This window comes from Haliaeetus albicilla, chromosome Z, assembly GCF_947461875.1.
Source record: "Haliaeetus albicilla chromosome Z, bHalAlb1.1, whole genome shotgun sequence".
Taxonomy (NCBI): Eukaryota; Metazoa; Chordata; class Aves; order Accipitriformes; family Accipitridae; genus Haliaeetus; species Haliaeetus albicilla.
Genome location: NC_091516.1, coordinates 29,219,124 through 29,246,715, shown reverse-complemented (window position 1 = coordinate 29,246,715; position 27,592 = coordinate 29,219,124). Strand labels below are relative to the sequence as shown.

Here is a 27,592-nt window from a genome sequence, read left to right as displayed (position 1 = left end):
TTTTAATCGAGAAAGTGGATTTGGGTAGGTAGCACCTATGTGGCAGTCAGTAGTTGGAAGCAGAAGAAAAAAATGAATGCTTGAAGTGACTGGAAGGAGGATAAATATGTGACACTAACTAATGTATTTACATCTCACCTTTGAGAATACTCTGTCTCTTGACCTAGTCAGTGAAATACGTATTCCATATTTTGGCAGTAATGATTCAATAGATCACTTCCTGAAGATAAATGCACTAAATGTATTCTGGTCAAGTGCTTACCACAAATGTCACTGAGAAGTAAAATACACTTTGCCTGGGTTTTGGTTTGGTTTGGTTTAGTTTGGTTTTTTTAATGCAAATAACCTTTTTAAACTTGCTTGTAATAATAGATTTCCAGCACCTTGGAGGTATATAGCCATGTTTGAAAGCCCCCTATTCTCTAATGCTTCTAGAATGGATGGCATTAAGACATGGTTATATACCTCCCAGGTAAATAATACATCAATATTTAATTGTTCTATTACCTATACTTTCTGTACTACCTGCTTTTTATTACCCTATTACCATTTTTATTATTCCTAATGTAAAAACTCTACTCCATTTTCTTAAGTCCCACCACCTGAAGTCTTAAAACACAAATTCCAATTTGTATGTCTCTATTTGTTTTCCAACTATTTCAATTAAAAAGATACTCAATCCAAATCTGATTGTGTATGCAGTTCCACCCTGAAATGCAGTTATCTTTAGCTTAATATCTCACAAGTATGCATATTGGCATGACTACTCCATATTCAAACTCTTTTTGAAAGCCCTGCCACTTTTTAACATGCTTTAAAATGATGCTCTGTCAAGATGTGCTTCAAAAGCCTTGTTTCATTTTAAGCTAACGAGCCCTGAAGATTTTTTTAGATCGCTTATGGGTATGGAGAAACAAAGAGCATGTATTGTTGGCTTTGAACAGAGACCCTGTATTCTGGGTTAATGACAAGAGGCGCAGCTAGGCACATAAGTTGCTGGAAGGAAGAATACCAAAGGAAGACTGTGTACTCTACTTAAGGTCAGGTTAGGGAGCACAAAGCTTTTAAATCAACTTGTGCTCAGGATTATGAGATGTCAAAAGGTAAAGCAGAATGACTCTGTTTATTACCCATGTATTTTGTACCACTTTATAAATCACTTGGATAAGCAATTTTTGTTTGCTGTAGGTTGATATAGATTGGATCAAATCAGGTAATAGTAAAATATTAACCTTAAATTTCTTAAAAAATTAAATTGGATACATGCAGGGAAGAACTCTAGCTTGGATTACAGATGATGATCTCTTCAAACCTGGGTCCATCTACCTTTGGTGTTTGTGGGCCTTGGAAAAAATCTCAGAAATTAGATTTTTTTTTTTAAACTTGATTTCACAAACTTAATTGCTACATATCCCTGACAGTGAAGTTAATGGTTGCACGATGGTTTTTCTTTACTCAAACACTAGTAGAGGGCACCACTGCAATGTGATAGGACTGTTTATTCTGAGTTATATAAAAATTTAGGCCAGCAATTCAAGCTGGATTAATCAGTGTTTTCCTCTCAAATATAAGGGTTTCACTGACAGCAAAAAAAGTTGGTGGTGAGGTTTTGTTTTTAAACTGAATTGTACTTGAAATGTATTTATGTTGACTTCTTAAAGCTGACATGCCAGGACTGCCTTTCTGAGGGCTGTGATATATAATGTAACATCAGCATTTTACTGAAACAAATTCCTCCAGGAATTTGTTTCACATGTATTCTGGCGTATCTCTACGTTCCATCTCTCCCCAAAAAAACAATACAACACCAAAACTAAAGAAATTCTGAACATTTGTTGAAAGAACAGCTGTATTAATCTTCTTTTTACAGGCAAAAATATTAAGTATTTCTTATTGCTTGATTAAAAAGTTGCTTCACTTTTCTTCTGATGAGTGCTATAGGTCCTGATACCTGCAGAGCAGAGCTATGCTAGCAATGTCCTAGAGGAGTGTTGAACAACACGGGCTTGAATAAGGGACAGCTACAGCTTTGAAAGGAAGTCCACAGTGGGTGATGCAAAATACGGAAGAAGGGCGTAGAGTAAGAACTGATGACAGTGATAAATGTTTCAGAAAAATGGCTGTGATATACAAGTAATACATAACATGTTGCACTTTTCTAGGTTACCTGGGTTTTGCTTGCTATTACTGTTAGTGGTTGGAGCCCTGCAGTTGCACGATTTTTCATTACAATGATACTATGGTCTGCTATGGTACTGAGATACAGTATGATGTGGTGGGCACTTGCAGTATTTTCCTACTTCCTTATATCTGAAGAAGTAATGTTCAGAGCAACTCTTTCCTCTTTGTGCTGATATAATTTCGACACCTAGTGGTACTAAGTGCAAATTACTGAAAGTTTGTTAATGGGAATACTATTTTACCAGCAGTAAATTCTTAGTAGAGGAGTGAAGCAAATCCTGTAGCTCAGCCAGAACGGAGTTAATTGTTAAACTAATGAAAAAATACAGTGAAGATTTTAAGAAGAAAGTATAACAGGTATTTTTTGCTCCTGTACTGTCCTTTCAGTTAGGGAAGAACAGGAAAAAGCTGTCAGTGACGCTCTCATACAAAAGCTCTGTGGGATAGGAATGGATTTGTTCAGTCACATCACACTGATGCTGAATAACAGAAAATATAGAGAAAAAGAAAGGTCTGGAGGGAAAGCAGTTGAGCAATTACAAGAGAAATTTTTCTGCTCAGTGTTAGTCAAGTTTGTAAGGATGACTGAAAGTTGCAGGAGGGTGTCACAAGAGTAGGCAATGAAATGGCAGGTAAAGTTAATTGTAGATCACTATAAAGTAATGGAAGTGGAGAACAACTATATAGCACATGCAGTCTCTCTCTCTTTTAATTACTTACAGTACAGATAACACAAAGATGCCTCTTCATTGTCACAACCTGTGCTGCACAGACCAGGGAGGGGTCATGGTGAGTTCAGAATGCCCTCGGGCTAAATTAAGGTAAAACAACACCAACCAGTCAGTTAAACGTTTTATTTATGGGAGAAGCAACCTGAACTTGGAAGACATAACAGCAGGTGGTGGGGTTTCTCACAACAGGAATTGCCATGAAACTACATCAGTAAACTGTGTAACAAGTGGTAACCATGTATATATCGATTCAGGGAAGAAAATAAGGACATCCCTCCTGTTGAGTCACAAGGTTCAGAGCAGACCCCCTTGCTTTCTGGACTTGTTCTCAGAGAGGAGCCCAGGGGCAGCTGGATCCACTCCTAGTCCCAGACTTGGTCAGTGGTTTTATGTCTAAAGGGATGAGGTGTGGAGGTTATGGAAAAAGAGAGAGAGAGAGAAAAGAGAAAGGTTCACCAGCCCTGGGTCCAGCGTTGGTCCCACCAGCCCAGAGGCCCACTTCTAGAGGGCGTGTGTCAATTAGTCAATTCGTGTCCTTTTATAATCTCCTTGCCCCTCCTTCATGGAGCACCTCCACTTCTCACCTGCTTCGTTTGGTTTTATGCAGGTTCGTTGTTATGCAGGACTTGCTCCACCACAATGTTTGAGACATTAACCCTTTCAGTCCCTTACAAGTGATGTTGCTATGCAGCCTTGCGAGCAAGTTCCATTCCTTCCCTCAACCGTAAAAGCCAGGTCCCGGTCTCTGCAGGCCCCAGTCTCTGTCCATTACGATGGGTGTTTGAGGCATTAACTCGGTCCAGTCTCTCACATTCATAAATCTAAGTTTTGGCAGCACCTTAGTATTTGAAATTTAGTACTCTATGTATATCTCAGAGGTAAACAGAATGGAGAAAGCTTCAACAGAGTCAAAGGGATGATCAAGCTATGAAGTATCACTCACCTGAAAACCGAATTGACCTGGTTAGGTCTCTCCAACCTAGAAAAAGTACAGCTGAAGGTGAATATGTGTGGTGGGTTGACATTGACTGACCTCCAGGTGCCCACCAAGCTGCTTTATCACTCCCCCTTCTCAACAGGACAGAGGAGAAAATATGATGAAAAAATTCATAGGTCAAGATAAGGACAGGGAGATCACTTACCCATTACCATCACAGGCAAAATGGACTTGGCTTAGGGAAATTAATTTAATTTATTGCCAGTTAATAACAGAAGGACAGTGAGAAATCAGAACAAATCTTTAAGCACCTTCCCCCCACGCCTCCCTTCTTCCTGGGCTTAACTTCACTCCCAAATTCTCTACTTCCTCCCCCTGAGCAGTACAGAGGTGTGGGGAATGGGGGTTGTGGTCAGATCATAACACTTCATCTCTGCTGCTCCTCCCTCTTTGTGCTCTTCCCCTGTTCCAGCCTGGAGTCCCTCTCACAGACTAGTCCTTCACAAACTTCTCCAATATCAGTCCTTTCCACAGGCCTCAGTTCTTCAAAAGCTGCACCAGTGTGGGTCCCTTCCATGGTGTGCAGTCCTTCAGGAGCAGACTGTTCCAGCATGGGTCCCCCGCAGGCCACAGGTCCTGCCAGGAGCCTGCTCCTGCATGGGCTCTCCATGGGCTGAAGCTTCCCTCAGGGCATGTCCACCTGCTCTGGCCTGGGGTCCTCCACGGGCAGTGTGGATATCTGCTTCAGTGTGGTCACCCATGGACTGCAGGGGGACAACCTGCTCCACCACTGTCTTCTCCATGGGCTGCAGGGGAATCTCTGCTCCAAAGTAGAAAGCAGAAGTGCCTGGAGCACCTCCTCCACCTCCTCACCTCCTTCTGCACTGACCTTGGTGTCTGCAGGTCTGTTTCGCTCACATTTCCTCACTCCTCTTGCACACAGCTCTTGCACAGCTTTTCTTACCCTTTCTTAAACGTGTTACAACAGAGGTGCTACCAACATCACTGATGGGCTCAGCTTTGGCCAGCAGTGGGTCCATCTTGGAGCCAGCTGGCCTTGGCTCTGTCAGACATGGGGGAAGCTTCTGGCATCTTCTCACAGAAGCCACACCTGCAGCCCCCTTGCTTACCAAAACCTTGCCATGTAAACCCAATACAATATGATAGAGGTGTATAAAATCAAGACTGTGTGGAGAAGGCGAGGGGTAGGGGAGGGGGCTAGATTTATTGAATACAAGAAACGGAAATGAAGCTGGTGGATCCAAGCTCTGGACAAATAATGTATCATGGGTGACAGAGCTCTGAAACTCCTTACTAAAATGTGTTGAGGATGCAAAAAGTTTCCATGGCTTTAAGGAGATACATGCCCAAGTACTTGAGAGATACAGTAGGGCTACCAAATAGGTAGGATTTAGCTAATGAACTTCTAAGCTAAGTCCTAACTTTTAAGATGCAGGGAGGGGTTTGTGGAGGAATTGTCATATATTCTGGCCCCTCTTTTTACTCTTGTCTTGGTCACCACTTACCAGCTTGGTTGGAGAGGGGACACTGCCTGAATGGACCCTTGAAATGAGTCAGAGCAGACATTTTTCGGTTGTCAGGCTAATAGGAAAGAAGAGAGGAACAAGGCTTATGTCCTGAAAAATGTTAGGAAATACATTGTTATGTCCTGTAAGTGGGCTTAAAGCAATATGTACGTGCAAAATATTATATGGATGATGTAAGTTCATATATGACTTTATAATATCTGTTTGTTGGGTTTTTTTAAAATAGAATCAACGATCCCCAGAGTAGCTGACAGTAATGAATGCATTTTTCATAATTTCAGTTAACATGTTTTCAATCAGTATTTATATAAGAATCAGTAGAAATGTGAAACTTAGTAATGCGGCCTAATGATAAAATTCTTCCCCAAGTTCAGGATTAGTGCAGGCTCTATTGTTAAGGTGTAAATGGTAGATAAACCCTGTACAAAGTTCCCAGTGTTGAAGAATTTGACCCTTGCACAAACAAAATTTCTTTCTTTTGTACTCATATACCTTACTTGTTTTCTAGTCTGACTTCTACCTACAGGATGCTTAGATTAAACATTGTAGGATGTATTATGATAAGATAGATATATATATATTTTACCAAAATCCCTCCCAAGCCCAGCAATGCAAATATTTTGAGTAAAACAATATAGATTATGGAGAACAGAAAATTCAGAAATGATACTACAGTTAATGGTGACCCTTATGATGCTCAGATAAGGTGCACATCCTTGTATACATATTTACAAATATTTTCAACTGGCAGGATTTGCAAATACAAACCTTTTTGTCTCTCTCCTCTTCCCCCCTCTCCCAGGCACAGGAGAAAGTGGCAAGAGTACGTTCATTAAACAAATGAGGATTATCCATGGATCAGGTTACACAGAAGAAGACAGAAAAGGCTTCACAAAACTGGTTTACCAAAATGTATTTACTGCCATGCAAGTGATGATCGGAGCCATGGATACTCTCAGGATACAGTACACATCCAGAGAGAATGAGGTAAGCCAGTACAAAGAAAATTCTAGTTGCAGGCCATGAAATTTCAGTTTTTACACAAATTATCTGAGTCATAACCTTCTACAGGCAGAACCTTAAAAATCCAGATGTCTCGTGGGGAGTTTGGTGCCCCACCGTCTGATTCTACAGAACAATGTGGAGTTCCTAGTGGAAAAAGGGGCAGGATGGAGCTGGATAGGAAGAGTGAATTTTCAAAGTTTCAAGCTGGTAATAAGTACAAAAAAAAAAAAAAAAAAAAAAAAAGGTTTGTTTTTTGGAATCTAAGCTGTAGAGTTAGACTGTGCACAACAGGAATATTCAGACAGAGTCTAGTTTGTCAACAGAGCTCCAGAACGAGGAATTTTGGGTCTGTTGTAGGAAAACATCAGATCTACTTGATGCTGGTGTGCTTTGAAACATACCACCTAGAGCCCTTTTACAGATTTGGTAGCAACCTTTTTTAAATGACTTGAAAATGTAGAATGTCTTCCTCAACCATTCTTTAGTTTCAATCTATGTTATACAATTACATTTTTGGTTTCAGCGCTTATGATTATAGAACTATAAAGAAAAAAATCTGCTTCAGTTAAATCAGTTGCATCCTTTGCATCCATCTGTTGTATCAGTAGTTCAAGTATCATGAAGAATATGTAAGCAAATTATTGGTTGCTATTTGTTTAAATTAAGAGGGTTTCCAGTTGGCTAAATTTTACCATTAAGATAGGGAAGACTGTGTAGGAAGTAACAAAGCAGAACTAATTTCTAGAATTTATGTATTTATTAACTGAAGTACTATATGAAGAAAATACAGTTGATAGACTACTTTTTATTCAAAAACCACAATTGCATATGAACAATACAAACCCCAAAATTATGATCAGATTTTTTTAATATTTAAGTTGGTTTGTGTTATTTATTCTCCTTAGGGTTATAGAGAAGAGGGATAGAAAATGTTGTTTAAAATAAAGGACTGAGAAATTAAAATCCTTTTATTTTTTATCACAAAAGAATAGATGGTGTCAGCAAAAACAAATTTTGGATATCAGAGAGCTGCGGTATCAGGGTAACTCCTACCTAAAAAAATATTCTGAGGTTTAGTAAATTGTTGTTTGTAAAACACCTTTAGATCACTAAGAAGGCAGCTATTAGAGAAACAGCAAATGTGATTGTGAATATACTTCATCCTACTTCAGATGTGTATATTTTGATGAAAAATTATGATAATCAGAATCTGTTTGAAGAAATACATTTGCACTGCCTCTTACTGAGTTAGGGTGGGTTTTTTTTTTTTTTCTTTTCTTCCCATTAAGAACAAAATACAAAGCCTAAATAAACAGCAAATTTTTTCTCGTTCTGGGCTCCGAGAGCTGAGCTGGATACATTCCCATAACACACTATTCTGGCTAAATTGTGTTCTTGATGATAGCTGTGCTGCCAGTGTCTTCAGATTCAGAAGATTATAATGCTATTTTACAGTTGTTGGAGAGAGGCAGAACTTGGTCTTTTGCTTCTTTATTAAAGGTAACAAAGCACTAAGCGGTAACAGCACAGTTTGGCAAGCTCAGCTTCAGTGGCATTTAGAAAGCAAAGTCATTTTTGCTTACACACGGAGAAACTCTTGAGAGACAACATGAAAATAACCATGAGTCGCTCCAGTCACTTTGCAGGAGACAACTGCATTTTAATCTTTCATTTAGGTGATGAATATAATGCAAAGTACTATAAATCTTGTAATTGCCTTTCATTAAAGGTCTTAAGCCTGTAATGAAAAACAGTTGACAACAACAGTGATAAACAGAGGAGTTGTGATTCTGCTGTCATAATTGTATTGCAAATGTGTGTCCAATGACTGTACAGAAATTGTTCAGTGTGCTCCTCCACATTTCAGTATGTCCATCTTCCCCACGGTATGCCTTCTTTTCCAATTTGTTTCCCTCTGGCCCATATATTAGTTTTTGTTAGTTTGTTTGTTTGTTTTTCCTGTATCCAGTTTGCTTTGACCAGGTCAGGTTTTCTCCTCTATGGGCCCTGGAATTCTCTGGCTGCTGCATAACTTCATTTAATGTTTTTGTAGTGAAGAACAGATTGTTCTGCACCGAGTGTCTCCTCCCTGTAAGTGTGACCTGTGAAAATTTGTAACTCATATATGGACAGAATGTCCCAAAAGGCCTCTTAATCCTTTTAATGTTTGCAAATAAAAGCAAGTTTTATAGATGGTGTTTAAAGAGGTTTCTTATTGCTGTTGTCAACTGCAAGTATTTAAGTAAATGGTCTGACTTTGTATAGATGCTGCATTGAGATGGGGAGGGGTTTTTGTTTTGGATGGGTTTGAAGTTGCTTGGATGAAGTACTTGTATAGTCATGCTTGACCTTTAACTTTAACTCAGCAGTCAATTTTTATCCTAATTTCAGGTATTGTGTTCTCTGGGATAGTTTGTCTCATCCAGTTGAAGTTGGAAGGTATCATAGCATGTTTTGGGTATATTTTAAACATAAATCCTGCAGATATTTAGGAACCTAATAATTCAAGGAATTATTATAGTACTATCTAAACCCCATGGTTTTGGAATGGATTGTTTGATTTTTAATTTTTTTTTTCCTTCTTTTTTCCTGTTGTAACCACTCTATAAAATATGGGGCTAGGGGTGAACTACTTGGGGTGTGAGGTGGAGGAAGTAATATTTATTATCTATATGTCACTTTTTTCAATGTCATAGAGTGGAAATTGGTAAATTGAGTGTTGGTTAAGTAGCCAGTTACAGTACAACATGATTTACAGTCTCTGAGGATAGTCTTTTTGTGTGAGGGCTTGAATCAACTACTTCTACAAACACTTCGTCTTTCCGTGTGATAATAGAGACTGCCAAAAAGCAAGCTGAAAGTTAATGGCAGCCTGTCTCTTGGCTTCTCTGAGATATTGTGATGGAGTTAATGTGAATATTAAGATAAGTGAATGAAAGAAGGAATGTACATATGAGGCATAGAGAAATAAAAAATCAGCTGATAGCTGGGAAGTAGTGAAAGCACTTTTTCTCTGTCTGGATTTTTTTTTAATCAACTTAAAATCAAAGTGTAGGAAAAGAAAACTTCAAACAGGAAGAGGAAAAAATCAGGTGATATTGGACGAAGGGAAAATAAGCATTCCATTTGTAAGTATACATCAAACTTAAAAGGCAGATTTAAAAATATTTCTTGGTTGCTTGACTGTGCCGGGGAGTCACATCTTGCTGGATTATATTATTTTTTGCTGTATTACAAATATGCAGAAGAAACAAGTTGTTTAAGCCTATTGGAACTGGAGATGCAGCAGAGATTTTAAAATATTAGTTCACTGGAACTTTTCCCTGATCTTCCAAAGTAGGATGTATCCTATATCACAGGAGGATCACTCTTTTCCTTCTCCACTCAAGGCAACATTAGAAATTTAAATTTATTTGCATTTAAAAAAAAAATTATGCACTTAGCCCACTGCAAAGACCTTTTTATATAGCTGTTCAGGATGAGGATCATAGAATAGGAATTCAGTCCTGTTGTTGTGGGTTGGTTTGTTTTTTAAAATACCCTGGTAAGATGACATTGCATATGTTTGCAATTAACAGATCTTTGTAGCACTATGAACAATTACTTTCTTCCTAAGGAGAAAAACAGAATAGTGTGTAAAAAATGCATTTCAGAAAGAGGTCATCACGTTGCATCTCCAAAACATTTCTTGCTTTTAGTAAGTAGTAATCTAGTGTCCTGTCTTACCAAGTTGCCCCAGCATGAATGTGTGTCAGCAAAACTAACATTTTTCTGAACAAAAGAAGTAATACAATGCCAAATGAATTTTACAGGACAGGTAATTAACTTATGTCAGAAAAGGGGAATGCAAAAAGACAAGTACAGTAAGATGAGATTTGGGAATTACTGAAGGAAACCATGTAGCTGGGACAAATGGAAAACATAGTGAAGAGTAATTATTGGTTGCTTTCATTGCATGTTTGCATTTGAAGATGTGGAAAATGGTGTAACACAATTCTTTCTTCTTTTAATTTTTTAAACCTTAGCAGAGAAACCATTGCTCATAGCAGGTGATTTATTTTAAAAGTAACCTGGTGGTATTAACATTACCTTATGCTTTTAAAAGTGCTTTTTTATGACAATCAAAATTAACTTTAAAGATGCAGTACTTTGGTAACTGATTTTCATTGTGCTAACATTAATGCAGGTGATAAAGGGCTAGAATTTATAGACAGTCTAGGTGTATTTTTAGCAGTTTATTTTATAGATACACTAATTCAAAACATTCCAAAACATATTGCTTCCCTCTTCATAACAAATATGTTTAATTATGGGCCAATTCACAGAGACTGAGTCTAGGCACTCACAAACAGAGGTTTCACTTTGATTTTCCAAGGAAATGAGACTGATGTGACCATATTAATTCTATCTGTCTTTGGACCTCCTGTCTGATTTCTGCTGCATTCCACAGAGAGGTTGAAGTTAAAGAGCTAAAATTCTTGGCTTCAGAGAGTTTACTGCTGCTAAACAGTTAAAAACAGACAAAGTAGAAAGCTTCTCCAAGTAACCCAACTGAAGTAAAAGCAAAGAATCAACAGAGGAAAGCCTCCTTTCAAAGTACCTGTGGGAGGGACTGGTGTTCACTCGGTCACAAAATGTGATTTAGCTGCCCATGCATGAGCAAGTAGCATCATACGCTTAGACACTTGGGCACAAAACATTAAACCTTCTGCTTCCTCCCTGGAAGGGTGTAGATTTTTCTTGTTATTTTGTGTTTTGTAAGTTATTTTTTGAGTGAGAACATGGCCTCATTCTAAAGCAAGGAGATTAAGTATCCACTCTCGGGGATTAAATTTGTGAGCTGCTTTACACACACAAATATAAAACATTAATACTGGTTTAAATGCTCTCCACATGGAAGTCAGGAAGGAAATTTTCCGCTTCTTAGGTGACAACCTTCCCTGCCACACGAGATGTGCATGTACTCGGTTGGGACTGTGTGCATGTTTGCTGACATTAGACTATGTGGGACTTACTGAGGTTCTGTGGGGAGTTTTTGTTTGCTTGTTTTGTGTTGCTTTTGGGTTTTTTTGTTTGTTTGTTTTGTTTGTTTTTTGTTTGTTGGGGTTTTTTTATGGTCACATTCATCAGAATGCCTTATCATATCTAAAAATTGCCAGACCCCTAATGGGATTGTTTCCAGTAATACCACTGTCTTGAGTGGTGGAGTTCTTATTCTGGTATATCATAGTAAAAGCGTGTTCTTATAAACAATAATGCTAGTTACTAATTATTGTTAAAAGACCTATGGGAGTGCAGTACAGGCCTGTAAACGTATGGACCATGGCTTCCTTTTTACTTTAAAAACTTCCGAGTTATTCTACCATGCCATCTTGTTGATGAGAGTAAATGCTGGGATCTGTTTCATTTACCTATACCTGCCAATACTGGAGAGGTTGTTTGCACTGCTCCATTGAATTTAAATAAATGTGACTGGCTAGATTTAGAGTTGTTTTTTGTTTCTTCCTCTTCCTCTTTGGTAAATTCAGAATCATGGGCTGCTGGCAGACTTAATTCCTAAATAGTTTCTAGACAGACCTAGATGCAAAAGCAATGTTGACACACTTTTGCTTTTTTTCCTATCATGCAGGCTCCAACTACCCACTTCCCTGTTTTCCAGTGAAATTGCTGTATCCATTTGTTCTTTAAAATAATTGGCTATTGCTTGGAAATCTTCAGGTGTTTCTTTACCTTCTAAAGTCTTAGAGCTACCAGAAATCTAACAGAGTTTTCCTTCTAACTTATTCATGAATGCATGCCAATTTGGGGGTTCTTTGGGTTTTTTTTCTTTTCTGTCAGTAAAATCCTATGTTTAAGTTCTATATCTTTTCATTTTCCTTTTGGTCTTTGGCACTAGAGGAGATGGTTTAGCTTACCAGAAACAAAGCTAACCTTTCCAATTCTTTCAACTAATTATAACAGCCTTTTGGATGTTTTAGGAAAAAAAATAAATAAAAAACTGTAACTGGAGCAGTATCACAAGCAGAAGAGCAGAAAGGAGAAAATGTATGTCTTAAAAAGCATGTACATTTAAGGTTTCTGGCAGAGAAGTGAAAGGTGGGAGAAAGACTGGGTGTATGTATTGGATTTTTAAGAAAGTTTGGGCTGAACTGACTTATTTGAGTCTATAAACAGTTGCATTTGTGATAATGGTGATTTTTAATTTCTTAGCTCTTCCTGATCTTTGAGGTAGGTGCATAATTCCTTCTTTAGAATGAACATATCTTTTCTTAAAATACTAGCAAGTGCACCTGTACTTTAAATTCTGTTGTTTTTAAGAAAAGTAAATGCTGGTGGATACTGGGTTCATGGTGAGAAAAGTTAAAAGTTTTCTGACCAATAGTAGTGCTTATATTTTCATAAATACGAAAGTTTGGCCAGAGGTACACCAGTAGATCTACCAAAATCAGGTACTTCTCAGACTTCATACCTAGTTAGACATTTTCCAGAAAATGTCATATCTGTATCTTCTGGAATTCATTGAGGCTTTTTCTCTTGACCTGGCCTTTCATCTAAAATGTTCTAACTTTATAGTTACTATTTCTGTGAAACATTTAACATAACACACAAAAATACACAAACACACAGCATGTAAGTAACCAGGCTTGATTTTAGCGCATCATGAATGATTGGGCGGAAGCCCTTCAGCAAGCAGTGAATTCATTGCGCGTAGTTCTACTCTTACTTTACAGTGTTATAAATCTTACAGGTATCAATAATACATATAGATAAGAAGTGATCTGATAATGAAAAGGAAGGACAGAAGTGATGGGAAAAAATAATTAATGATGTAGAGCTCGTGGGTGAACACTCCAGACTTACTTTTGTACTTGGAAGTGTAGGATTGCATATAAAAGCAAATACTAGAAAGATATGTACAAGTGGTTAAGATTTTTTGGCTTTTCAGAGCAAGCATTAATGTTCTGTAGACCAAATATCCTTTCTGTTCTCCATACTCCTTCATTTGTAACAACTGAATAGTTCCATTGCTGCCTTTGAGGCTGCAAAAGCATTATTTATTGGCAACTGAAACCAAGGGAAGTTTGGTAAACAAGTCTGCTAATGGTGCAGAAGATGGAGCAGAGTCCAGTTATTCTCTGCGCCGTGGGTTAGAAAGATAAAAAGTGGCAAAACTTCGTTATAGAGGCTGAAAGAAGGTCACTGTACAAAGGCTGCTGTGGCTGAATATATTTTCTCACCTGGCTTCTGTCAGAACTTGCTGCTTCTGCATCAGAATCAGCATGGAAGCATACGCCTCTGGCTCTGTTGCCTGAGTTCAATCTGGCAAGTTCACATCTGTAGTTGTCACAACAAAATTAGCCAGAGTTCATCTGTCAGAGCTCTTGGTCAACAGACTGAGGAAAAAATGACTCTTAATCAGAAAGCAACAATAAATTGTCATTTTTAAATGATTGATTTGTCCAAAGCTCTATTAAAATAATGTTTAAAACAACACAAAAGTCTGCATTTTCAGATTTGGCATGAGGAGCCAGAGGCTGAATCAGTCCTGCAAGGAAGATACTTGAAAATGTGTGTCGCAGCTGGAGGCTTTTGATATCTGCACACAACTGGCTGTATAAAAGACATGTTCTCTGTGTGAAAGGCTGTGTGGCTGGTTTTGCTGACAACTTTTTCCAGTTGATGAAGTGTTCTTATGTGGTCGTCTTTGCATACTTTGCTTTTTATTAAGATAGAAATGAGTGAGTGCATACAGTTGAAAACTCCTAATTCTCAGGAGACAGACATACTATTTTATACAAGTATTTACTGTAATGTGGGACTAACTCCTTGCAATGGAAAATCTGAGGATTTTTTTAAATGGGAGGATTAATGGGTATTTTTCTAAAGTAAAATTGGCAAATTTCTATGTTGCTGCAATTAAATCTCTTAAAGAACAAGAAGACAAATAAATTAATGGCAGATGAAAAGACCAATTAGTAGCAACTCAGCCAAAAATCACTTAAATCAGCATCTGCTGTCATGTTAAAAATGAAAAAGCCACTTCAGAAAGAGAAGCAGCTAGAAAACTCCTCTAGGCTTGCTCTTTCCTTAGTGCTAAAGCCTGTGACACATTTTGTGGATTTATGATCTGCTGACAAAATTATTCTTTGGAATGAATTTGCCGCAATGAAGAAGTGTTTTTAGTGTTAGTCTATTTCCTAGCAAACACCATGGTGCCTTTTCTTTACTCTTTTTTTTCTTTTTTTTTTTTTTTCCTTACACATATTGAAACGTGATGCATATTGTTCTTTTCATGAATTTAACTTATATATTCTTACACTGTATGAAGTGGTTCTAAGGACCATTATATTGATGTTGGTCAGCAAGCCTGAATATCTATCTGACCTTCTTTCCTGGAAGGATACAGAGCATTTTGGTGGGCTTACTTGATGTCTCTTGGCATGTTGTCAGTTGTTTTTTCTTGCAAGCCATTTCCTCATCTCCATGTTTGGGAGATTAATTTAGAGGCGTGGAGAAATGCCTGCTGCTGCCTGGAGTCCACACTGCCAATGCAGCAAGGAGGGTCTCCTAGTCTAGTGGGGTTGAAGGTATTTATTTATTTGCAAGGGCTGGACAACTCTGGATAGGTGTTGTGCTCAGTAGCTGTCAAGCAGAGCCTACAAAGGTCCTGCTTGCTCATGTAAAATAGGGATTTCAATGGCTTTGACATTTAAACCAGTATTTATTTACTAATCCATAGAGCAACAAGAATACAGTAAATTAAGGCCAGATGGATTTTTATGTGCAAACCTTGTTCACTCTGCTTCATCAAATTGCAATGGTAGCAATTTGAGTTTAGCTTTCCTGAGAAGAGGAGTGTGTGTGGTAATAGTGGGGAAAAAAAGCCGGGGGTGCACCAGTCAGCAGCTTGTCACAGGAAAGGAAGCTTGGAACAAACATTTGTACCTTTTAAACTAAAGGCATTTCTTTCTGTCACTTGATTCTTACAGCCTTTATTGAAAATCTGCTGTCATATAGAATACATCGGATTTGGATGCAAGATACAGAGGAGAAATCTGGAATTAATTTTTTCATTTCTTGCTGTACAGTGAAAAATCCTATTTCTTAGAAGAAAAAAGTAGTATATTTTATACACACATTTACTCACTAACTAAATTGGTGTGACGTTGAACAGTGTATCTCATGTCTTTGAGGTACTTATAGATTGCTACTTAAAAACTGAGGTGAAATAAATGTTGGCTAGTTTGCCCTTAGGCTACAGTGTATAACAAATTTCAAAGCAGCAACAGAATAAATTGACTATAGGCAATTCACATTAAAGAGGAAAAGGATAAGGATGTAAAAAGCTGTAATAACATATGCAACTATTCACGGGCTTTAGGGAGCTGACTTCAGGTCAGATTTCTTTTCTTTTCTCTAATGTACTCCCTTGAACAGGTTTGGTAAAACAAGGTCTTATACTAGAAATTCTGAAGAAAATTAATTCTTATTTGGGAATTAGAATTGTTCTTTTTTCCACTTGGTTATTTGGCTTCTTAAATCTACAGGTCTGTCCCTCTGAATCCCCCTCTAGATTTTGTTCTCCATCTTAGACTATACAATCATCTAAATGGGCAGATACGCTATTGTAAAGGAGGTCAGTATTAATTTACCTGGGAGTCTCTGTTTGAAGCTGAGACTGCATGGTGGGCAGTACAATAATAAACATAGAGTTGTTGCATGCTTTATGGCAGATATGTTTCTTTCTTGTCCCTGCTGTGTTTGTGCTGATGGTATTTCTTCTTTTTTCCTCTTATCTCTTAGTCATTAACAAAAATTAATCTTAGCTTTCTAGAAAAGTCTGAAATTTCTAATACTTTAAAGGATTTTTGTAATTTGCAATAGTTTCTGAAAAAGTTAGCTGAAACATCTTGTGAAAATTCTTGGGAATTGGCAAGTACTCTATTAAAACAGAAATCTAAGTGTAAGTGTCCAAGGAAACTGGAAAGACAGTATAAGTAATAGTATGGATTGTTCAGCTGAATACACTGTAACAAATTGATTGTATGAACCAATGACTAATGGCCAACACTTTCAACAGGATGCCTAAAAACTGCATGCATTGCCAAAATTCTCCTGAGAGAGGAGCTCCAGTAACATAAGCCATTAATGAGGTTAATGGCATTATTAATGGAAGAGTACTAATATTAATTGTTAAGCACTCACAGTATTTATTTGTCCACATCATTGCAGTGAAAACACTCTGACCGTCTTGCAAGGCTTCTGCCACATGTGCTAGATGGCAGCTACCCTGGCAGAATTTCACATAAAACTTGCATTTGCACACCAATGTCTGAGGTACTTCAGCACTTCAGTTATGTGTTCAAACCATGTATGCTAACATGAGCTAAAGCCAGTCTTTGGGAAAAAGTTGGATGGGATGGGCAGCTGATGGCTAATGGAATAAGAGGCAATAGTCAGAAAAAGAGGAAAGTTTCTTAACTCCAGATGACCCCCAGAGGTCTCTTCCAATGTCAACCATTCTGTGATTCTGTGAACTCTACAGGGATGGTGACAGATGGGCAGTGGAGAGGGCATGGCCCTCAGGGCAGTGTGGGAAAAGGTAGTCTGGAAAGTAGGTAGTGGAAAAAAAGGTACAGAGTGGACTACAGCTTTCATTAGTTTTGTCAGAAGATACCCAAGGGGTCCTTTGGTATTTACAGAACTGACGTCCATAGCTGTGAGCCACAAAATTGTGTGTCCTGTGTTAATTAAATGTGTGGCAAAGCCAGGAATATCTAGCATTGAGTTTGTTAGTCTTAAAGAGACTTGTCAAGAGATTTACCAAAATACTAGGCTTTTCTCCTTGCTTTTTGATTTGTTTCTTTTGCCTCTACTTAAAGGGACAATTGTTGTCTGATGAGCAGAAGCAAAGAGAAGGTAATTATGCAGGCTACAGACACTGTGGGTGTCACAAAAAGAAAGTAGTGAAAGGTAAAAACCTATTTCTGCTTTAGTAGTAGAAAAATTTAATTATTAGTAGAAAGACTAGACTGACAAGACTTTGTTACTTCCTCTTTTCCCCCAAGTCAAGAAAAGTAGAAAAACTAAGGTATTTTTCAAGGATAATTCCTGTGACTGCAGGGAATGTTAAAGTATTCTTGTACAAAAAGAAATGGTTGGGATAAGAGATCAGAAAGCAATCAGGGAAGCTTAAGACAGAGGTGTAGGAAATCCAAAGAGAACAGGGGACAAAGAATGAACTAGAAAGAGGAATAGAAATTCTAAAAGTAAATAAAGCTTAATATTGTATAAGTTAATATTTTATTCCTAGTTGTCCTTTGTTAAATTCCTGAGTGTCTCCTTTTCCATTTGATGCTAGATTTGCATTGTGCTTGTAATTCCCCTGCTCTGCTGGCTTCTGCTCCATGTTCCTGCTAGGGACAAATTAAATTAAATACATGGAACATAACACACATTGGGCTGAATTCCAAGAGATAACATTTCTTAAAAGTATCTCAAAATTTGACTGCTATTTTTCTGTTATGCCATGCAAATATACCCCAAAAGTGCTTGGCCCAAAGGTGCATTATAGAATAACATAATGGACTAGAGAGATGGTACTGTGATTATCTGGTCTGATTTCCTGTACAACGCAGACTATAAGACTTTCTTGCATTCCAGCTTGGCTGTTTTTCTAAAAGTTATGCTCCAATTCAAAATAAAGTAAGAATCACTGTAATAGTAAATTCACTTCAATTCTTGGTAAAGTATTCCAGTGATATGTTAGTCTCATCAGAGTGGATGGAAAAGGCGCCTTGTTCCGTTCCATGCCAAGCGTCCACTTTTGGCATGTGGATATTGTTACATATTTGCTGGTTATCTTGAAAAGTCATCTGTTACTTTCTGTTCTACACTTCAAGTGATTGAGTTACTTGTGCTTACTTTCTTTGATGCCTTAATAGTTCCAGTTTTCTCATGAAGGCACATGTTAGACACGGCTCCAGTCCCTTAAGCAGGATCAGTTCCAAGGTTCTTCATGGTGTAGGCTAAGAATCAAGAGGCAGGGCGGCTAAACTAGCTTTTCCCCAACTCTCAGTGTGACATGATGCCTGGCTTGGAGGGGCACAAGGCAGTTGGAGAACTTGCTCTCTGCTTTGGTTGGGAGTTCTACATTAAACCAAATACAGCCACAGTGGAGTGCAGGCCAGTGATTTCTGCTGCTTCTGTCAGCCTAGTGTCCTAGGCAGCAGTCTCCCTTGCGTAGGTGCAAGTTGTCTTGAATGGCAAAAGAATGCCTTTCAGCATTGTCACAACTTTTCTATAAGCACTCTCCTGGGTGTTTGGGTACTAAAGATGAGGGTCAACAATAAAGAATTGCATGAGATAAATAATAAATAAAATGGCAGATGAAATTCAGTGTAAAGAGAGGCTAAGTAGTGCCTATAGGGAAAAGAAATCCAAATTTCACACAAAATTACAAACTCTGTTGCTGCTCAAGAGTGATATTTTGGGGTCTTAATAGATCATTCCATCAAAATGTCAAATCAGCACTCAGTAGCAGTCAAAAAAGAAAGTTAAGAAAGAAATGGAGATGTCTGTGCCACTGTATAATCCTCCACTCACCCAAGCCCTGATTACTGTGCAGTTCTGGTTCCCCATTGCTAAAACTGTATAGTAGGCCTAGAAAAGGATGAACAAAGTTATGAAATAGTTACCATGAAGACAAGTCACTAAGGACTGGAAAAGAGATGGGTGAGGGGTGGTTATAGTGGTCTATGAGACCTGGAGTAGCATAGAGAGGGTTAGAAGAGGTTGAGCTAGTCTTCATTTCTTCAACATCAGGAACTGTAGAGCACCAAATGGGGACTGAAAGCAAACCAAGGTGGTTCTTCACAGAAATTAGCCAAGCTTTGGAATTCATTGCTGTGGGATTGCAGGCAACAAGCGAATCTACTCATGTAGGTTCAAGAGCTCAAGCAATCACAGTCAAGTTATAGAAACCACATATAAATCATAGCCTCACTGAAATGGAAGTGATTGGATGCTGGAAGATACACATGAAGGGGAAATACAGTGCGTGCTTGTAGTCTTCCCTAGATGTCCCATTGGGCCGCAGGTGAAGACTAGGATAGAATCCAATCCAGCATTGTCCATTGCTTTAAAACTCCAGAATGTATTTGGAATTCCTATAGCAGTGGCATCCGTGTCAAAAACAGAGATAAAGTTCTCTGCTACTGCTATTGTTGTGCTTTTTGATTTTACTACCACAAGTCACATTAGCCTATGTAACCTCAGTATGGCATTGGAAACTCATGTTCAGCTGTCAACATAATCTGATTTCCAAGTCTGTTTGAATTCTTTCTTCCTAGAACAGAGTTCTGTCTCTTTCCCTACCTCCCAGATTGTTGAATTTTCATTTGTTTATACTGAAGTGTACAGTTTGCTTGCATGCCATAGACAAATAATCTAAATTGCTCTAAGTGAAATACTAGCTGTTTATCACTTTCTTAGGTTTTGTATCATGCATAAATTTGAATTAGTTGTCCAAACAGAATCGAATTATGGAAAGAAGCAAAAGAGCAGAAATGTTGAACAATATATCGCCTGTTTAAATGTGGTCATTCTTTGTGGATAAAAATTAAAAATTAGTTTTAACTAGGGTTTTAAGTAAAATGTGGTGTCATCAGGAGACTGTAATTTAGTATGTGTACTAAATTGTAGGAGTTGTTTTCCATCAAAAGTATGTATAGTATGAAATTTTGTCTATTTCTATTGAAAGAGTGTATGAAACTTTTCTAGTACATCTGCAATGGAAGTATCCATACAAACTTAATTTCATGCTCTTATGAATTGCAGCAAAATGAAACACTTAATTAAACAAACATGTGTTTTTCCTTAAGAATTCTTGTCACATTCAAACTATACATGACTTCAGTTTCTGTTACTGGTTGTGGAGTTATTTTTTAACACTGTAATTACAGGCATTGGTACTTGCCTGTATTATCTAAGAAGACATGGAAGGAAATCCATCCAAACCATAACAGGCAAACAGTTGATTAAAGATCTCAGGACTTTATTTACCTTGTATTCTCTACAGGCAATTTGGAGTAGTTCTGCTGTGCTAAAGCAAGTTTAGCTTGGTAACTTAGTATGCTTAAGCTGAGCAGGTTTGGGGGTTTTTTTACATGTTAAGATCTCATGAGACTCCTCATAAAGAACAGAGATTGGTGTAAGTTTTGGCCAGTATTTTGTTTCTCAAGAAAATTAGATTTACCATGTAGTTATCATAGAGCTTTTATGGAATGCCTGAAGCATATATCGACACTAGGGTTTTACTTTGGTTGAAAAGTGTGTTTTCATCCCCCATTGCTGTTCTTTGATTTGGATGTTTGCTTACATAATGTATTTTAGAACAACAGAAGAAACCGGTTGATAAACAGTGAAGCAAAGGATGCTTTTGTCATTGCAGAGGAGGTAAGAACAGCTTGTTGAGTGTGGTTAGTCTCATGCTGCAGTCTCACAAAAAAGAATATCTGTGGATGCCTTTTGGTCCTCTCTGCTACAGGAGTATATTGACTGAACATAACTGTAAGGACACATTCAGGAGTACTTACAGCAGCTTCACAGAGAGAAACAAAAATTTGTCAGAGAATAAATTTGAGTTTCATACTGAGCACTGTTGGTTCCCAATGATCGTAAGGCTAGATGCTGGACAGTCTGGGTAAATTTAAAGTAAGATACCTCTATTTTTGACTCCCAAAGTTGTTGAGAACACTTATTTCTTGGCAGAATAATTAGGATCTCACAGGAGTACTCTTAATCAATATGTAGTGTTGCTCAAGAATAGATATTTCTTTCTTACCTATATTGAATAAGACACATGTCAAAGCTGCATCCTCATGTTTAGCACAAATAATTTACCAGGGTTCTGGGATTTAGCTAGTATTTGCATGCAGCTTTAAGTATCACACAAGAGATGTTTTGTATTCAAATTCTCAGATTATTCTCACTGAATAATCTAATTTTATGGTAGCATCATTATATAGTATTGATTCATTTACATTGTCTAATAATACAATCTCCTGCCATTAAGTTTCTTGTTATGTACTGGATGGTGCAGAATAAGTTCAACTGTTGATGATGTTTGTTGTTAACAATAACATGAATAGTGAATAGTGGCAGCATTCAGCATTGCTGTTCATGAATCAGCATCGTGTTACGTTAAGCCTTATAAAAAAGCTAATTTAAAAGTGTGGTTGATGCCCAGGGAATTTAAAATCAGCAAGATAAAAGATGTAATGCAGACAATAGGCAGTTGTGGTCAGCATGAGAAACAGTGGCCCTAAATCCATACTGACATCCTGGCTTTGTGAAGTTTTCTCAGACATATGTCATGGTAAAGAAAGATTTTCTCAAGAAATTGGAAAGAAAAAAATGAAGTTGATTTTTGGAGGCTTAGGAGGACCTCTTTCTAAACTTGCAAGGGACTTCATGGAAGAAAAATATGAAAGGATTGGAACCGGATGGTGTGTGGGCACAGGAGAGAGCAAGATGGAGTACAGAATTGAGTCACTGATAAACCTGGACAGGTAAGTATCAGCATCTGTGGCATAGAAGATAAAGATAACTTCAGGATAGTGCTAGTTTCTTGTCTTGAGGGAAATTGTAACATCAGACATGCTGGTATGAAGTAGTAAGCTGTGTGTCCTGGCCTTTGGAGATCTCTGTTAAACCCTTCAAATGTTTGGTAAACTCCTCACTGAGCAGAGTGAGTGCCCACTCTTCTGTGGGCAGAGATGCTGAAGTCATCACAGTAATCTTTGTTAAGCGAGTGCTGGAAATATGCTATTTCCACTCACAAAAGATTCTGCTGAATCAGAAGCAAATGAAAATGTCCTCTGCTGTGGGGAAGTAGAAACAAATATTTGACAAAGCAAAAACATAAGGCAAAAGAAGGAAATTACTATTTTGAAAAAATGTGAAGGATGTCATTGGGCAATGACATTCAGAGATGTCAGATAATTGTTGCCAATATTTAATGCACATTCTCAGTTAATTAAAAGAGAACCTAAATTGTGAGGGTAAAGGTCTATTCTTTATTCAAGTGAAATCCAATGATGAGACTCTGTGGGATAGTTTGTCTGTTCTATCTGATGTGGTTTTGGGCTTGTCTCCATACACTTGGGACAGAAATGTGAAATTTTGTGCCAAAAGCAACAGTGAACACATGTCTGCACTTGCTATTTTCTAAGTGTTACAAGAGAAAAAATGAAAATCCTCTGAATTTTGTAAGATGGCTGCTTGGCAACAAGGTGCCTGATGCTTTATACTATTAAGAATCATCTGCCTTAGGAGAAAGCTGATGTTATAAGGAATAGAAATGGCAATTCATGAGCTAGGCACAGGCAAAACACTGGTTAGCCTCTCATTTGTTTAAGGTGAGATACCTTACTTTTATCTGTTTCATTAATTTTCACTTGTCTTTAGTCAGTTTGAGTTATGTCGCTGCAGTCTGCTAAGGTAGGAAATTTTCTCTGTGTGGCACAGCTTGTTGAAGGAAGGAGGAGAATGAGAAAGTTGAGAAGCAGAGTACCTTGGTTAGATATTGTTCATATTGCAGTAAGATAGTAAATCAGGTGGTTAGTGAGGTGTCTTCAGGAAACAGCTGCTCCAGACTCACTTGCTAGTAGTTACCCTGGCTTCTGCTGGCAAACAAACTTTATGTTTCCAGGGCAGCCAGGCACAAAACTTTGAGTCTGCCTTGTGGTAATGCTTTCCACGTGGGGTGCTCAACTCCAGGGTAGCCTGGCAGAAATATGAACGTGCACACTGAATAAAGCGTAGCAGAGCTAATACTTTTGGACAGTTTCCATCCTCAGTCCAGGGAAGACAAGATATAATTCACTGGAAAAGAACAGCAGGATCATTAATGCAGCACACTGGTTGAAGTGTCAGAGAGAACTGGCTGGTTCTAATGTGACTCGTTAGCATTGATGGTCATACCAGAAGCCTCTTCCAAAGCTGAAGAAATTCAGACACCCAGAATTTAGTTCAGAGAAGAGAGCTGGAAGTTGAGTAATAGCAGCTTCTCTTATTTCAGAAGTGACAGGCCTATTATTTCCTATGCAATTGTACATAGGTATTGAGTGTGATATTCTTAAAGGCCAAGAAATACTCTGCTGGGGTAAAAGGTCTGATTTTTTGCAACATTTGTAGTTGCTGTTGCAGTACTTCTTTAATGAGATAAGGAAAAAGACTTCTGATGACATGGTAAGTTTGTAGATTTGTAATTTATGCTTGTAATTTGGTACATTCAGTTTTAGCCTTTCTTAATGCAGAAAAGCTTATGACAGAACTGAGGCTTTTGACTCTACAGTTGCATACATTTGGAATCCATACTGAGAAGTGCAGCTTTGTGGTGTTGCTAGTGTTTACATCATAATTTATTAAAAATAAGCAAAATCATAAACCTTACTCATCTTTTACACCCGTTGCTCCTTATGTAGAGATCTACTAGTTTTGGAAACAAACTGATTCATTACTTGTGCCTGGAATGATAATTTACAGCCTATCTCTCAGTTTGATACCAGAAACGTTTTCATGAGTTAGGCTGTATACAATAGTAAGTCTATGATGATAATTATTCTATATTCACAGATGTTTAGAAACAGGGAGGGGCTTTCCATAGAAGCAGATAACATACAAAGGAAAAAATAACTTGATTATGTTTTATATAATTTTTAAGGTGATTATCAATAAAATATCTAGAATTGATTGCATAGATGTAGAACTAGAAAGTTAATTCTAAAATAATAAGAATAAACAGGCCAAGCTACATTTTGGTAGTCTTAGTGTGCCTTTTGTGTCTGTGTATAATTATATTCTACTATCTGTTAATCATTAATTACTTTTTTTCTTTTGCAACCTTCTATCATGGATTATTCTTGTGATGAACTGAGGAAGAAAATTACAGGTTTACAATGACTTAAATTAAGAATATAATGCCAGATATATTTCATAGTTATTTAATATGTGCCTGACCCTCCTAACACTGAAACAGATTTTCTTAACAGGCTTTATGCCTAAGGTTGGCCTTTGTTGAGACTGAAGTATTTTATAGACATTGGAAAACCTGATTTGGAGACACTGTACAAAAAATGGATTTTAAAATTGCTGGCTGTTTTGTACTTCTCTCTTTTTGTTGTTTGAAGCAGTTCATTGAACAACTATATTATTCCTTTTGTTCACTCTTAGCTGTACCTCTCTACCCCCACACCCTGAAAAAAAACAAAACCCAACCAAACAACAACAAACCACATGACAAAGGTGTTAAATCTAAACATAGATGTCAGGGTTGGAAATCCTGTCAAGCTTCTGTGACTGTTAAAGCCAGTTATCATTTGTGCTTGTAATCTCTCCTGCAACATGCCTGTTTTAAATAATGTGAAGAAATGAGTAGAAGAGAGTAACAAGCAGATCCTGTACATATATACATGTGCCTTGTGCTTCAGATATAAATTCCTTTCAAATCTCTCAATAATTCTGAAGACATTTCTTAGGAGTGGAGTTGCTCCTTATTCACTGGTTGCTGGGTTTCTTGCCTCTGTCATTTGCACGAGTTGTGGAGATGTTGTCTCCAATGTCTTCACAGAGTCTGTTTTGAATTCCTTAGACTGTGGTGTAGACAGTCACCATTAGTAGAAGTCACTCTGCAAGCAAGAATTCATAACTGAGAAAAATCCTACCATAATTTGCTGTGACAACACTATTCTATTAGACTTGTCAATTAGAATACAAACAAGTGTAGGGCGATTGAAAATTTGCAAGAGAATTACACTTTAAAAGTAATTTCTTTTGGAACTGTATGCATCTAAAATCTGTTTACACTTACTAATTTGCAAGGATTTCTCCTGAAAGATTTCTGGCTTTCTTCCTTGTGAGTAAACTTCTGGGTGGTCTGGGAAAGCAGATCAAAACCCTACAAAGTAGTTTTCATTGGAGAAGGCATGCTTGTGTAATGAAAATCTGCTTTGAACTGTCATGAGTAAGTGACTGGACATCAGAAAATAAAAGTCTTTGCTTATATGAATGTTTCAAAACAATTTTGTTTGAGCCAAAAAAAAAAAAAGGCAAAGAACACAGGATAAGCTAATAGTTTCCATTATAACTTTGTAGCTTTGAAGGAAATAATCTGAAATTTGTTTTCCACAGAAACTAAGTTGTCATTCAAGCAGAGCCAGCTGAATTCCATTAAAGATCATAAATCCTGTTCTGCCAAATAAACCCAAAAGTTCAGCCAGTCCTACTAGTGAGCCTTAGGGCCCATGAGTGAGGTTTTAGGGAAAGTCTATAAGAAATAGGGTGTGATTATAGTGATCTCTCACACTGATTCTTTCCAGTGCCTGTACATGGTATGAAACAGAGGCCAGAATCAAGACATTTGTAGTTCCACTAATGAATGATCCTTTGGATTTTTTTGTTTGGGGTTGATTTGTCAGTTTATTTTTCCGGTCACTCAGCACTGTGAAATTCTTCTGCATTTGCTCAGTGTCAGCTTTAGCTTTGCCTGTCCTGATTAATTTTGAGTTATGTTCAGACTCTGTAACCTCAGTAAAGGTGTAATCTTTTGTGGATTATTTGTGGAATGGAGTAACAGATACCTGATCAAATCTGCTGCTGAACCCTCTCCTCTGTGAAGATGGATCATCTAATTCCCCTGTTATTTTTTTTCTTTTAGCTGCGTCTTAATCCTTAAGATTACTGTCCTGCACTTTGGCTGTGATAACTTAATATCTCTAACAGCATTTATTTAAGGGCTTTGCTGAAAGTGTGACCATGTTATTAATGTTAGCTGTGTCATGCTTCCTAATGTACTTGATGACTTTCTTAAAGAGGTCTGGTTGGCAGGTTTGTGTGGTAGGACTTCTTTTATAAAAGCCACTTCCTCTGTGCTTTAGATTCCAGCATACAACAGGAAAAACCACCTGCTGAGAACTGGCATGGAAGCAGGTGCCAGTGAAGAAAAGTCATCAAAGGACGAATTCTTCCAATTCTATTATGTGCAGTAGGCCTTTTGTGCATGAAGGAGTATGTCCTTTTCCTTAATGTAAAGAATTGTCATTTGGGCTGAAATCATTAATGGAGACTTAGGCATTGCTGTATCAAGCATTTCAGCACTCATCTGTTTGAGGTTTTTCTGCCTTTGTTACAGGGACAACTTAAATCAAAATGAGCAAGGTATCCCAAACAATCATGCCTCACTTGATGGTGGTGTGGCACTTTGTGTAAAGTTACATAAAACAGTGACATTCAGAAGTGCTTAGTACACGTGAGAGCAGAGGTGAAACTTGAGGTCTCCATTCTTCAAGTGAGTGCTCCAACCTCCAGATTAGGAGGTGGAAGGAATATCTGTTCTTCCTCTTCTGTTTCTGCTTAAATAATTTTGATTTTGAAAAACATTTCTGTGCTTTTTAGATTGTCACCTGGAAAAGGCAGATGTAGATTCCTAGGCTCCACTAAATATTTATTGTTAAAGAGTGGCATTTGTAAGTACTGGTCCACTAGAAGGGAGGTTGATTTGGGTGAGAAATCATTCACTCTCCATCTCCTGTCCCAATGTATATAGAGCATTTGGAATAAATGACCAACAGCAGTATGTTAGAACATACGATTTAAAATGTTAGTTCTTTGGTTCTTCCATTCATTTTTTACCTCTTCCAAAGTACCAGTCATCCTCAGGATAGAGGAAAATGGGTTTTCCAACCTCCCTTGTTGAAGTCAATCATTAACGAACTGGGCCAGCATTTAAGATGCACCTTCTGTCGTGTCATATTGTTCTTAACAGCCCGGATTTTTCAACCAATACATCAAATTTGATGTCAGTTGGCAGTGTTTCATAATATCTAGTATTTTCCTCAAGAGATATAAAACAGTCAAGGTGTTAGTGGAGAAAGTGGGTTTCTGTTTGCTGGAGTCTATATATTTGGATTATTAAAAAAAAAAAAAAAAAAGATTGTGATAGGAATTTAAATGTGAGAGCAAGACTCCATTACCCAGTGCCACTGCTGATAAAGACAGCTGAGAGAGGAATCGATTGTGCGGTTGGGAGTTGTGTCATAGCCTAAAGTCTCTTAGGTTAGAGGGTCTCGCTACTTAAGGAAATGACAGTATATCTCATTCCTTTCCTTTTGCCTTTCAAAACTCAAAAC

General features: G+C 37.7%; 1 protein-coding gene across 1 annotated transcript in view; it reads left to right on the top strand.

The window, feature by feature from the left end:
• The window catches only part of LOC104317207 (guanine nucleotide-binding protein subunit alpha-14), a 90,700-nt gene that overhangs the window by 34,410 nt on the left and 28,698 nt on the right, over positions 1-27,592 (top strand). Inside the window, exon 2 of the mRNA XM_069776698.1 lies at positions 6,199-6,383. Coding sequence (XP_069632799.1) covers positions 6,199-6,383 — 185 coding nt within the window. The remainder of the gene's footprint in view (positions 1-6,198; positions 6,384-27,592) is intronic.